We start from the raw sequence: 14127 nt of genomic DNA, 5'->3' as shown, positions 1-14127 counted from the left end.
AATTATTGTGGTGAATGATATTCTGAAAGGTCTCAAGAACAGAATCCCTCAACGAATCTAAAAGACAGTCAGTGAATCTACATACCCTGTTCATTCAAATGTAATAGCAAGTAGTTCTCTGACAGGACGTCACAATAATAATGACTTGGCACATCTGCTCAAGAATTCTCTGTGTGTCTCACCGATTCCTTTACAAGTTACAAGTTATCTGCCCAAACTACGTCTCATTAGCATAGGCTTAATGCAATGTGATTGTAGTGTAACGTTGTGTTATCTTCCAATAAGATTATGTGAAGTATGTCTTAGCATTACACCGATACAAAAACCTGAAAAATGTCTGTAGCGTCACTCGAAAAAGAGAGGTGGTGTTAAATAACACTGGAAATAAAGCCTGTTATTTAAACAACTAATACAAAAAAGAGAGAGAGACTCTTCCTTGATTGCACCCAGCGCCCATAATACATTATGTTAAATAAAAACACAACTTTTAATGATTAGAAATCTAAATAGACACTAGAGATACTCATACCCCCCCCCATTTATAAAATATACGAAATGTAACACAATGTAACACAATTAAGCAGAAAAGGAAACCTAACTTCTCACTGAGCTTCAGTACACAGCAATGGGTCACTGTTAGAACATTAGCTGTGTTGTGGAATTGTAGAGGGTCATTAAAGATTCTGAAGAGTAAAGGAGTTGTTTCCCTTTTGGTATATATGAGGGGTTAGGAGTATCTGCAGTGTATATTTAGATTTGCAAATCATTAAAAGTTATGTTTTAATTAATATAATGAATTATGGGTAATGAGTGCAGTCAACAAAGAGTCTATTATCATTTTTTTATTTAATTTAAGTCATGCATAACTGTGGTACTACACCCATCCAGACCCTGTAAAAGCCTTTTTTTTAGAGTCTGGATGAGAATAATGCCAAGTTTAGGTATGACTTAACTAATGCAATGTTAAGTCGCTGTGTTAATCTTAGTGGACCTTAGAAGATAGGTGATGCAATGAAGATGCATAATTTGCCTATTAGTTGCATGTCGTTATTACTAATGTCCATTATAGTTAACGATGTACTACTTATGGTATACATTAATGTCACGTTTATTGGCTTAAAGCAGCAGTCCAAGCTGCAGTTTGTTTTTTTTCCCCTTAAATATGTGCATCAATACAATCCCCACAATGATAAGTAAATAGCCAAGTTGCCGATCGACTCTCCTGTGATCGATGGGCGAAGATTCGGCTTGGGGGTTCACTAAATGGCTCTCAGTGCAGCAGAAGAGGACCAAAGATGCATAGTTCTGTGGGAAAGATCATGTGTCCAGACAGTCACTAGATACAATTGGTGCACTGCTATAGAGAGGGTAGTGCCCCAAAAGGGGTGTGCCAGAGACTGTTTCAGAAGAGGAAGGGGATGTGACTTTGTAAATGGTTGCTATAGAAACAAAAAATACTTGTTACATTATAATACATAAACCATGTAATTCAGAAATGTTTAAAAAAAGCTACAAGTATTTTCTCATAGTACAGAACTGATTTATTAAGAAAAATAATACACATGTAGGATATTGCTTGGTCTGCTGTTTTAACAGAGCTTTGAGCATCTGGTCAATGTGTTTCACTAGGAGAAGCCCTGGGAAGTGCCTTGGATGAAACTGGAAAAGATGATCAACACTTTAGTTCTAAACTATTGCCAGTGCCTGCTTCGGATGGAGGAGTACTATGAAGTCCTGGAACACACAACAGATATGATACAGCATCATCCAGGTAATGGCCCTATTGAAGAATGGCAATCAGGTTAAAGCATCATTGCCTGCATGTTCCATTGATTAGTGAAATAATGTTTTCAGACATAATAAGTGCACTTCAATATACAGCTGAACACCGTTATAATGTGGTGCTCGGGGTCCACCCAATGCGATCGCGTTATAACCGGATCGCTGGAAAAAAATGGCTGTGATCAGGGGTTCCCTGTCCGCCGGAGGGGGAGAGCTGGGATAACTCTCCCAGCTGTCCCAGACCGGTGGCGCAGCGGCACCCCCATGCAGGACTTACCCGGCATCAGCTCGTGTGTGTGAACTCTTAAATAAAACTGTAACCAGATTTGTCTCTCTCACTGGAATAGAGAGAAAAGGAAATATGTTTTTCCATTCTACCAATGCCTCGGACCATAGAGTGTAAACAGTGTATGTAGCAGCATTGGCTTTATCCGCAGCACTCATTTAGTTTTAATTTGTGTGTGCAATGTTTTGTTTAGTCTAGACCAAAGCCCCACCACAAAGCACATAATTCCCTTTAGCCTGCTTTTCTTGATTGTGTGCTTCTCCTCGGTGTCAAATGATGCGTTGTCATGGCGATGTGATACTTTTGATCATCAGTATCTGCCTCATCTGTGATCAGCTTTCATCTAGCTGACCAACTATTTATAAGTTTATGGTTCTCCCAGTACTAAAGGAATCTATACTTCATTACCTCTAACCATGCAGGGTTACTATAGGACATCCTCTGAACATATTATTAACCCCAAGTTCACTAGAGGTTAAAACCACTGCTGTGGCTGCATAGCCAGCCTCATACTTATATTATTGCTCAGAGGTTTAACCTATAAAGGATCTTATGTACCACTATCGATCCACACCACTTACCACGGTATCTATAAAGAATTTATATTTAGATAAGACGTTCTAAATATCATACAGATCTATCTAGATCACTGCTGCACACTCCCTGAATAAAAGGTTATTCGAGGTCATATCAGCCACTGTGATGATGTGGATCAACCTACATCACAATTAACATTCACTATTGGCGGATTCAGATCAGTTTTGATCAAATATATTATTCTTACTGGTTGAACTGTGGTACACCCAATATGTTATAAACTGGGTACCACAGGAATTATACCAGCTACTGTAAATCAAACCGTTTTATTTAATACATTTTGGTTCATCAGTATGTCTGCTGATTGATTTACAGCACATTATATCTTGTTCACGAGAATTCCCTGCACGTCTTTACCGACTTACAGATCCTCTACAAGGACTGTTATTTAGTGGAGTATTAGCAATGGTCTATTGACACACTATTTATCTTAGGATCCTGAGCCAATACGGCTATCAGCATTTGGATCCATTATACCTTCAGCCCGTCGTCTTAACATCCATTATTTTAACCTATTGTTGCATAATAAAGATTACGTTTTATTTACTACATTTACCACCAGAGGTTGAGCCTGAGTGCTACACTTGGGTTACTTCTCTATCAGCCTTATCTACATTACTGCCCAAGAGCGCCGCTCACAATCACTACCGTGGCAGCAGCAGGGTCTCCCCTATTATACCTTAAAAAAAAAGCTAGTGAACAATTGTCATCTGAGGCTTCGCAGCAGGTACGAAATTGGCAGGCTATGTTTCTATAGACTAATAAAGATAGGTACTGTAGTGCCGACGATTATTCTAAAACAAATCTGGGGCAATCTCCAAAAAGACCCAGGTACATGCTGGGTACATGCTGGGTATATGCTGGGTACATGCTGCAACATTTCATACATTTCTGCAGACAGACTAATGGCCCATCAGATTAACAGCGGGGGTCCCTGGCAGTCCCATTCAAACTGAATGGGACTGACAGGAACCCCTGCTGTGTTAATCCGATGGGCCATTAGTCTCTGCAGAAATGTGTGAAATGTTGCAGCATGTACCAGCATGTACCTGGGTCTTGTTGGTGATAGACCCAGATTTTCCAAGGCAAGTTTAAGGCAAGTTTTAGAATAATTGTCGGCGCACCTGTATATCTACCTCTGTCAATAATTCAACGAATCGGCTCCATCCTACTGTATCTTCAACTAACACTGAAAGCAGCTTTCCCATATAAGTAGGCTCCTTATTGTTTCCAGCATTGGAACTGGGGATCCTCCAGAGCAGAACCAGGCTATTTTCTGTTCCGGTGAAACGCCATGTCCCAAGATACTTGGTGGAGTTACTGATATTACTTCTGTTTTATAAAAGGGATTTAAATGGTTGCCCAATAGGAAGCGTCAACAGATAATGGCTTCCTATTAGCCCTGGGGTTTTGAAGTCATTTTGTTTCATCTGAAGGGAGATTTAAGCTTTGTAACTTCACCGGTGCGCATCTCGGGAACAAAAAACGAGTAGAGGGGAAGTTTTGTGTGTTGTGAATGGAGATGTAGCCACTCATTGCTGATCTCTCTTGCAGCAAAGAAGTAAATTTTGCCTCCAAGGAATGGAGGATTTATAGAATAGCAACCAAACTTTGAAATATTGACAACTTGAAGGGCAATAAACTTCTACAATGTACATCAATTTCTGTAATTATTATTATTACTTTTGTGTCACGTGTAATAGTAGAAAATTAGATGTGGCAGCAGAAAAACAGTGTGCGCTAAACACTAGTCTTGTCTGTTATTTACCACTGTTCTTGGATTGTGGCCAGTGTAAAGATAAGATTACAGTGACAGAAGAAACTGCAGAATGACTGCAGATGAGGTAAACTCTGTATCTTATTTTGCTGTAATTTCCTCTCAAAGGTCATGGGCCAATATTGTTTTCTTTCCTACATGGTTTTGGTTTGAGAACAGAGCACTATCTAGGGTCCACACATTCATTTATCTAAGTCCCAAAGTACAAACTTCTTTTTCTTTGTAGCTTCTTATTTCTAATGTTTATCCTTTTCATTGTTGATATCTTATTTGTGTCCCATGCTTCCAGCTCATTATGTCTTAATCACCCCACTCCCTATGCACAGTTTCATCATTTCATGTCTCCCTGGGGTTCTTGCTCAACACCACCTTATTAAAACCTGACATAACATGACAAACTACGCAGTGGCACTACAGCAAATCTGAAGGACTTCATGTCCCCCTGTATTCCTTAAAGGACTGTGAAACACCATTTACTTTTGCCATGTGTCAAAGTTGGTTTGTTAATCTGTATCTTAAATTCAACATATTACACCGGTAGCTTTTTTGGCAATAATTCACTATACCCATGTCATTTGTTCAGTGATGCATACGTCTCTAAAATAAATGAAGCCCCCAATTGCCGGACTCCAGTGAAGTGAAATTCATAAACAATTAGACCAAGTTACAATCTGAGCGAATGCCTGAATTTAGAGTTAAAGCTGTGGCTCCATCTCAGAACTGTCTGACTCTCTGAGCTGGATTTACTGACTAGTCAGCCAGAAGTTTTGTCTGTGGAATTTTCTTATGGAATAGCAGTGTTTAGAGCATATGGGCCACAATCCATTCAATCAACATATTAGACTTTGTTTTGAGATCTTCAGGTAGTCGAAACCCAAATGAAATGGCAGATTTACTTTTCAATTTTCCTCTCTGCAGCGTATCAAAGAAGATGTTTAAGATTGAGTAATAATGAGCATTAGACAAATAAAGCTTAATGACGGTGTATTAGTGGCATACATTAGGTTTGCAATAAAGTGAAGCTGCTCAGTCATGTACAGTAACAGCCTACTACCAACATTTACACTAGTTTCATAAATAAACATACAGGCAGTCCTCGGTTATCCGACACAATGCGTTACTCAAAATGGCGTTGTAAAGCGAAACGTTGTAAAGCGAAACACGTTTTCCCATAGGAACACTGTTTAAATGAAAGGTTCCGTTCCTGAAGGCATTTTTAACACTAAAATACACCAAATATTTTATGCAGGCAATAAGATATGCAGCACAAACATAAATTATATAGTGTATATACTGTATTATATATATATAATATAACATAATAAATAATATATTAGACAGTATAATATAATATTATATAGTATAATATTATATATATATATATATATATATATATATATATATATATATATATACAGTGTTCGACAAACCTATACATTTGCACGCCCCGGGCGAGTGGACTTAACATCGTGGCGAGCTACTATTGGCCCAGGCATCACACGTTTGGTACTAGGTGGCGAGTAGATTTTTTTGTTGGGCGAGTAGATTTTTTGGTGATTTGTCGACCACTGTATATATATATATATATATATATGCTCTTACGACGCTTTGCAACATTGTTTATGTGAATGTGAATATATATACACACATACACAACGTTGCAAAGCGTAATAAGAGTGTTGGATAAGCCATTTTGGCGTTGTAAAAATGAATATAGGTATGCATTGCATAGCATTGGATAAGCCATTCGTTGTAAAGCGAAGCGTTGTAAAACGAGGACTGCCTGTATAGTTAATCGTTTTTCAAATTCAGGATAATGCGCCTGCTGATCTCTCTGAGCAAAGAGATTAACTCTGCTCCTGACCAGGAGGATTTAAATGACACAAATACAAAGAAAAGCTGCAACACTTGCAGGTCAAAAATATGATATACTACAGCCTGAAATTACAATGAGTAAATCCCTAACTGCCCACGAAAACCATCTCTCACAGTTAAAAGTGGAGCAAATTTGATGCACCTTATTATATTGATGCAGTTGTTTTTCTGTCTGACTTATGGGCCTATTTAGCAAGTGGTGATAGCGCAGTTGGGCACTATCGCAACTTTCTGAATAAGCCCCTAAATATCATGATGCACATTTGCTGTTAAGAGTCTTTCAGTCTGAATAGCCAAACCACAAATACCATAGTATATAAGGCAAAAAGAACAAAGTTCAATAGACCACTGCTTAGTTTGATGGACGAAATAGCATATATTGATAAGGTTGGTTGTTTGAAGACAGAAGATAATTCACATAAGTAACTTGGGTAACGGATTTTCTGGACCTTCCTGACCCACCCAATCTCACATTGGCCCCCGTGGTCTAACCGGTCCCCATTACATGGTCGTGTCTGGTGGTGCACCTGTTGGCAACAGGACTCCTGAGTCTCCCGCATGATGTTGTGTGGGGAATGTCAACTCAGACAGGCAGCTGAGGTAGTGTGCGTGAGTCCTACCTACATACAGTGCAGCGCCTCCACCTCATCAGGATCTCTGCATCCGCAAGGAGATGGTTCTGATGAGGAACTCCTCTGTGGTGCCTTCCTATGTGGAGTAACTTCACACTCACACATGGGGGTTCTTGTGAACAGGGGCATCTTTATTGATGTATAGGCAGACTGCCCCTCGCAGCAAACAGCTTAGCCGCTCATCTTCTTCAGTGCTCTCCTCTCAGAAGATCTGCCCTCCCAAGATCTGCCCTCCCAATGGAGTTGGATCACCTCTCCCCTCAGGGAGATCACCACCTGTGCCAGGTCCCTGGACACAGGGTAGGCCCTGCCAGCCTTACTGCTGCAGGTCAGACTACTTGCTGTAGAAGCCTTAATTACACACTCTTGACCTTGAACATAGACTTGAACTCAGAAAAAAGACCTAACTTTGGGCAGTGCTGTGTCTTATATACCAAGGAAATGGCTCCACCTCCTGTGTCACTAACAATGAACACAAGGTCTGTTACCACTCCCCTCATGTACATATGACACCTCACCAGGGTGTGAGGGCAAACCTCCATGATTGATGCTGGCAACCCTGTATACTTACCAGGCTTACTGCTAGCATGAGAGAGAACTGTATACCATTTTTAACACATGGCTACATTCTCCCCCTGGTGAATCCCAACGGCCCATCTGGGACCTAAATTTGTCAGACCTTCTTCCAGGAAACACTGCAAAACATAACAACATAATCATCTCACAAATTTACATTATACAGTTCTCATGATAACATATTAACAGTTATAATGCCTGCTGTCCAGCAGAGGGCACTATATCTAAAGCAGACCCCATTACCTTCTTCCCTAATAATAGTGCTTAGGGTCTGGCTTCTTTACCTCCTGGCCAGCATTGTCCTTAACTGTTATGCTGTACTCCCGGGGTAACCCATTCTCCGGGCGGTACTCTACCCGATGCATGTATACATTGCACCAAATGCTCCATACCCTCATTAATTGAGAAATTTGCTCTTCTGCTCTGTGTCCAGTGTATTCTCCACCCTTGGTCAGGATATACTCCTCTATGGTCTCTCTCAACCACCCATGCCTTTGGTCCTCTATCTCCTGCATTAGAGGTTCAGGGACATAAGGGTACTTCAACCCGTGGGACTTCTTGTATTTTGTCACTGTGGCCCTCTCAGCCCTGCTTGTTCTAATTAGCCTGGCATTGCCTGCTTTACCTGGCAGTACCCATGATAAGGGTTCAGCGGGTTCTACAGGGTCCCATAACCTGCCTGATCCTTTGGGATCCACTACCCCCGAACTGATATCATACCACTTCAGTCTCAGTTCCTCTAGACGAGCCTCCTCTGTGAATTCCCCTGGTGCCCACCAGTAATCCACAACCCCTTCTTGTCTTAGGATAAACCTGGTGCGATCTAGCCATGCCTCATACCCTTCAAAATTGGGGGCCCACCACCTGGTTTCCCTAACCTCTTCTGGTACGGCTACGGTGCCCTCACCTTCCTCTAACTCCCCGCCAGAGTATATCCCCGAGGTGCCAGTAGATCTGGAATTGGATCCCAACCTTTTGGGCCTACTAGTGACACTGACACTGATACTACTAGGGCATTCACTTGAAACGGACACTTGCCGCGTGTACCTTCCCCCTCCCGACCCATCATCAGACATGAAACATTCGCCAAAGTCCAGATTCTCCCCAGTCCGTTCTTCCGACGTGGCTCGGGATTCCCCAGACAACCCTTGGCTCGACTGGGACCCGTAGGAAAAAGTGACAGGGGTAGGGGCTTTAACTATGGCCGGGGGTTGGGCATAGGGAAGTGCTTTCGGCATCTGCGGGACTACGACCCGCAACTGAGCGCTACCTTGCCCTGTGCCATCGGACTGGCATTCCGGTTCTCCCGTCTCGCTGCTCCCAGGCCTCCGCAGGGCCTGCCAGCTTCTCCCGGATCCAGGTGATCTGGTACAGCTACTCGGTTGCGAGGACGCCGCCATCTTCCATCCGGCTCCGCTGTGCCCACCGGAAGTGATGTCATGGATCTCGCGGGACTCGCCGCCGCCATCTTGCATTGGGTTCCCAACCGGAACCTCTTCCTCCAGAACGACGTCCGCCAACGGAAGTGATGGTTCTACTCTCCGCTCCACTCGGGCCCGGACTAGGCCTTTTTCCGGAGTTGCCACCACCGGCGCCTGGGGAGGGCAAGGATGTTGCTTACCGCTCCGTCGGCTCGGGATGGTTACTTCTCCGCCATCCGCTCCGCCAGTCACCACGGCCGTGGGACTCCGCCTCTAGGGTTGTCTCTGCACCGGCGACACGAGACTCCATTCCGCCGCGACACAGGTGAGTGCCGGTTCTTTGACAGCACCGCTGCAGTGGTCCGCCGGTAGGCGCGTCACCACCGGTGTCGGGGTTGCTTGCTCCTCGTCCGAGGAGTCGAACTCCGATTCAGGGAGTGGCACTCCCGTCGGGGACCGCTGATGAGGTTCTCGGCTTCCACCTCATTTACAGGCCCCTTTCTCCTCCGGCTCTGTCTTTAATATGAGGAGCGATCCCCATGCTCCGGGATCCACGGGTTCTCTCCAGGCAGCGCCCGGGGCTTCAGCCGTTAGTATGGCTGTGTTCGCCCCCGCCTCCACGGTCTGTCCAGCCACAAAGGGTTGCACCGCCCATAAATAATGGAAGCCGCATTGCGGGCATCTGGACGTGGTATTGACAGGACCACCCGGCAACCGACACTGCATGCACAAACATTTGACAGTCTCTTTCCCCCCAGCTCTGAGCACCAGGAGGCCTCCTGGAGCCGAATAGGGATGGGCAGAAATGTCCAAATCTTCTTCACTTTTGCAGGCCATATTACTCACAGGAGACACTTTTTACAGTGATCTTCCCAGTAGCTCAGTTCCTCGCAACTGAAGAGCAGGGGCTGGTTTGTTAACTCCTCCCTCCGCCAGCTCCATCCTCATTTGACAAAGCTGGAAACCACTCCCCCTGGTTGATATTAGAGGAGGGTCCCACAAGTTCACAGGGTGACCCAGCACTGGGGCTGAGCTTGTTACTGTCCATGAAGGCGCGGCCGCAGCTTTCGCACCATACCTCCCATCAGCGGGGAGTTTTCCTTTTGGCGCCACTCCCGGCCAACTTTCTGCAACTTCAACATTTGCAGCATTTTCTGCACTCGGCCCACGGGGTCTCCCAGGGGAGCGGGAGTCGCCATCTTGGTTTACATTGCCAACCACTTTAGCAACTGAGGTAGCTTTTGTATAGCGCTCGCCAGCTGGCAAGCAGATCCTTCATTTCCACCACACACCACCACAATGTCCTCCATACTGTCCTCCAGAGTATCACCCTGCGGTCCTAGGCAGGACCAAAACGGCGCGGCCACCGCTTTCGCGCCACTCCACAGCAGGCTAGCCAAAGTCACCTTAGTAGCTTGCTCTTCCGTGGAACGCACACCACGTGCGCTCCCTCCATCGGCCTCCATCCGCCATCTTGGACCTTCCGCGCCGCGTGGATCCTCCATTCTTGCGGTCGCCATTTGGTTACTTTATATGCTGTTATTGTACATGGAGCTCCTCTCTGCGGGGCAGCTGCCATACCGATACAATAAAGATTGCCCGATGCACCACCTTGTTTACCTAATGTAAGTCTGACTCGTGTTGCACTACCTCAGGCTAGGCTCACTCTCTCTGTGTATGCTGTGTCTCTCCTCTCTCCAGTCTGTGCTTGCTGTGGTAAGTGGTTTGGAATGGGCTAGAGTACTCTGGCTTCTCCATGCAGTACTGAGGCGTCTACCTACTGTTGGCCAGCCTAGCGCAGACCTGCTCCAGGATTCCTGACCTCGTTAACAGGCTATCCCTTTAGGCATCCTACCAACTAGCACTACCTCAAGGTGACTAGAACAGCTATAGCCCTGTCTCCAGACCCCCAACTCCTCTCAGGCTCCCAGGTCGTCCCTGAGGACTGACAACTCCATCAGTCCCCTGACTACCCCTGGTTCCGTCCCAACACAGCACTGACTGGCAGCATACACTCTCCTGTTTTCCAGTGTGCCCAGCAAAAGCCTGTCCTGCTGACAGGTATCTCAGCAGCGCCTCCAAATGTAACGGATTTTCTGAACCTTCCTGACCCACCCAATCTCACATTGGCCCCTGTGGTCTAACCGGTCCCCATTACATGGTCGTGTCTGGTGGTGCACCTGTTGGCAAAAGAACTCCTGAGTCTCCCGCATGATGTTATGTGGGGAATGTCAACCCAGACAGGCAGCTGAGGTAGTGTGCGTGAGTCCTACCTACATACAGTGCAGCGCCTCCACCTCATCAGGATCTCTGCGTCCGCAAGGAGATGGTTCTGATGAGGAACTCCTCTATGGTGCCTTCCTATGTGGAGTAACTTCACACTCACACATGGGGGTTCTTGTGAACAGGGGCATCTTTATTGATGTATAGGCAGACTGCCCCTCGCAGCAAAGAGCTTAGCCGCTCATCTTCTTCAGTGCTCTCCTCTCAGAAGATCTGCCCTCCCAAGATCTGCCCTCCCAATGGAGTTGGATCACCTCTCCCCTCAGGGAGATCACCACCTGTGCCAGGTCCCTGGACACAGGGTAGGCCCTGCCAGCCTTACTGCTGCAGGTCAGACTACTTGCTGTAGAATCCTTAATTAACACACTCTTGACCTTGAACATAGACTTCAACTCAGAAAACAGACCTAACTTTGGGCAGTGCTGTGTCTTATATACCAAGGAAATGGCTCCACCTCCTGTGTCACTAACAATGAACACAAGGTCTGTTACCACTCCCCTCATGTACATATGACACCTCACCAGGGTCTGAGGGCAAACCTCCATGATTTATGCTGGCAACCCTGCAACTTACCAGGCTTACTGCCAGCATGAGAGAGAACTGTATACCATTTTTAACACATGGCTACACTTGCATAATGTAGTCCCATATATTCATTGCTCAAATTTGGGGGTATGTATATTTGCCTGGATAAAAAGGATAATGGAGCCAATGTCTGCCTGCCAAGGCTATGGCTTGTTCTCCTCCAATTCTACAGGCATACATCCCCTAGAGCAGAGTACACATTTTGATCTCAGTTAGAAACAAAATGATTATCACAGGGATAATACTCACAATTTGTGAAGTCTGTCTTTTTGTGCGTGCTTCCAGCCGGCAAATGTTAGGAAGTGAATCCAGCAGTATGGAGAAAAAAAAACAGAGTACTGCAGGCAAAAGATGGGTCTATGCACAAAAACGTGAATTAAATACAATTTATTCAGTGGGTGACAGCATGGAGGGTGGCATGTGGGTGACTGACGCATTTCACGCTCACAGAGCTTTGACAATGTTCCGTTTAGTTCTCCATACTTATGGATCCACTTCCTACCATAGTATATATAATCAATACAGCTTTTGTTAGAGGTTATTTAGTATCTAATGTATAACCCTGTGAATTTTTAGGAAAATTACATATTTTAGTATTCAGTGAGATAATTCTTCAAAATGGAAAATTATTTTACGATGAACAGGGACTGGAATACAAAAGAAAGCCAGTTGAAAAGAAAACAGCAAATATATATATATGGTGTACAGTAATGAATCATTTGTAATATACTTTTGATACTTACCTGGTACAGAATCTGAATCACTTTAATCTGATTTGGTGACCATTTCCACCCCCAGGTCAGCTGAAGGCATATTTCATTCGAGCCAAAGCTCATGCTGAAGTCTGGAATGAGGCAGAAGCTAAGGCGGATTTTGAAAAAGTCTTGGAACTGGACCCAACCATGAGTCAAGTAGTTAAGAAAGAATTAAGGATGCTGGAAAGCAGAATGCAAGAGAAGGAGGAGGAGGACAAGCTGAAGTACAAAAACCTTTTCCTGTAGGAGAACATCAGAAACCAAGTCTTCAGATTGAGAGACTTCAGTGAAGTATGGATCTCCGTCTCTCTGCAACACACTACACATACCTCAGATACCAGAAACACAACATCCTCATGTCTGCCTCTTCTGAAGACCTCTGATGGCACATACAATTTTCAACCTTTGCTCACAGTAGGAAACGTATCTCAAAAGGAGAGATGTACAAAGCTTTCCTGGACTAACTCCCATCCAGAGTCTTACATATTAGTTTTGCTGGAGAGGGGAAAATGCTTGGGGAATTACTTCTGAATTTTAACCGAGTTGTGATTGATTGGCGAAACAATGCATTAAATGGTAGAAATGTGTGATTTCTAAGAAACTTTAAGCCCGCAAAGTTCTGCAAATTGGTTAATCAGAAATCAATTTTGGTAGAAAAAAGGGAGAAAAACAAATTGTGAAACCATCTTGAAAGATTTTGCATATCTCTACTCATAATAGGTATAGATATAAAAGATGTACAGGGCACTCAAAATGTAAAGAATATAAAGAAAGTAGGAAAAATACTTAACTTCCAACAGGGTGCATGCAGCAGGGCTAGGATCACCTTCCAACCCTAGATGATATATAGCAGCAGAAAAAAAAAGTCTGTTTTACTTTTACTGTACTATTACTTTTTCCCAAACTGCGTTAAAGCTAAATGACCTGTAGTAGTTTGGTAACTTCAACATGCATCATACAGAAACATCAGCGGAATAGAGATCTCGGCTCTTCCAGAGAATCAAGGACACATTGCTCAATTTAGGGAGTCACTCAACATTTGGGTTATAGTACAAAAAATGAGAGTATACTGTATAATGTTAACTGTTCCCTGGGTTCTTTTAACATTTAGGCTATCCATTCTCAATGATATAAAGTAACTGGTCAGAAATATGTATACAGTGTACGTTGAAAAAAAAATAGAATATCTAAATAAACACTTAAGCCTCAGACATAACGTACCTGGCTATTGTTTCACTCTTCTGCCTTCCCCCCCAGTATTCTGTGGAGGTGATACAGTATATAAATTCTGTTTTGGGCAATATTAAACAAAATAGCATCATAATTTTGTAGCTTCTCTTAGGGGGTTGTTCATTATACTGTGAAAGTTCCGAGAAGGACACCATTGCACGGAGACGCCCATAGTATGCATGGGATTGTCCATGTAATAGTGTACTCTCTCATGTGTAAACTCTCTCAGTTTAATGAATATTAAACTGCTTAGAGTCAATAAATTAAAAGCACTCTGCTCCAAATTTTGTGTATCAGCTTGTTGTTTGGAGAGTGTCTTTTGGAGGTT

The 14127-nt window shown here is 43.9% G+C and overlaps 1 protein-coding gene across 1 annotated transcript in view; it reads left to right on the top strand.

Moving 5' to 3' along the window:
• LOC142491605 (aryl-hydrocarbon-interacting protein-like 1) overlaps nucleotides 1-13785 on the top strand; it is a 93704-nt gene extending 79919 nt beyond the window's left edge. Inside the window, exons 6-7 of the mRNA XM_075594409.1 lie at nucleotides 1630-1771; nucleotides 12613-13785. Of these exons, the coding sequence (XP_075450524.1) occupies nucleotides 1630-1771; nucleotides 12613-12815 (345 nt within the window). The 3' untranslated portion in view covers nucleotides 12816-13785. The remainder of the gene's footprint in view (nucleotides 1-1629; nucleotides 1772-12612) is intronic.
• The last annotated feature ends 342 nt before the right edge of the window (nucleotides 13786-14127 follow it).

Source organism: Ascaphus truei, chromosome 3 (genome assembly GCF_040206685.1).
Source record: "Ascaphus truei isolate aAscTru1 chromosome 3, aAscTru1.hap1, whole genome shotgun sequence".
Classification (NCBI taxonomy): Eukaryota; Metazoa; Chordata; class Amphibia; order Anura; family Ascaphidae; genus Ascaphus; species Ascaphus truei.
Note: the sequence above shows the minus strand (reverse complement) of the source record. Positions and strands in the feature narration are given on the sequence as shown.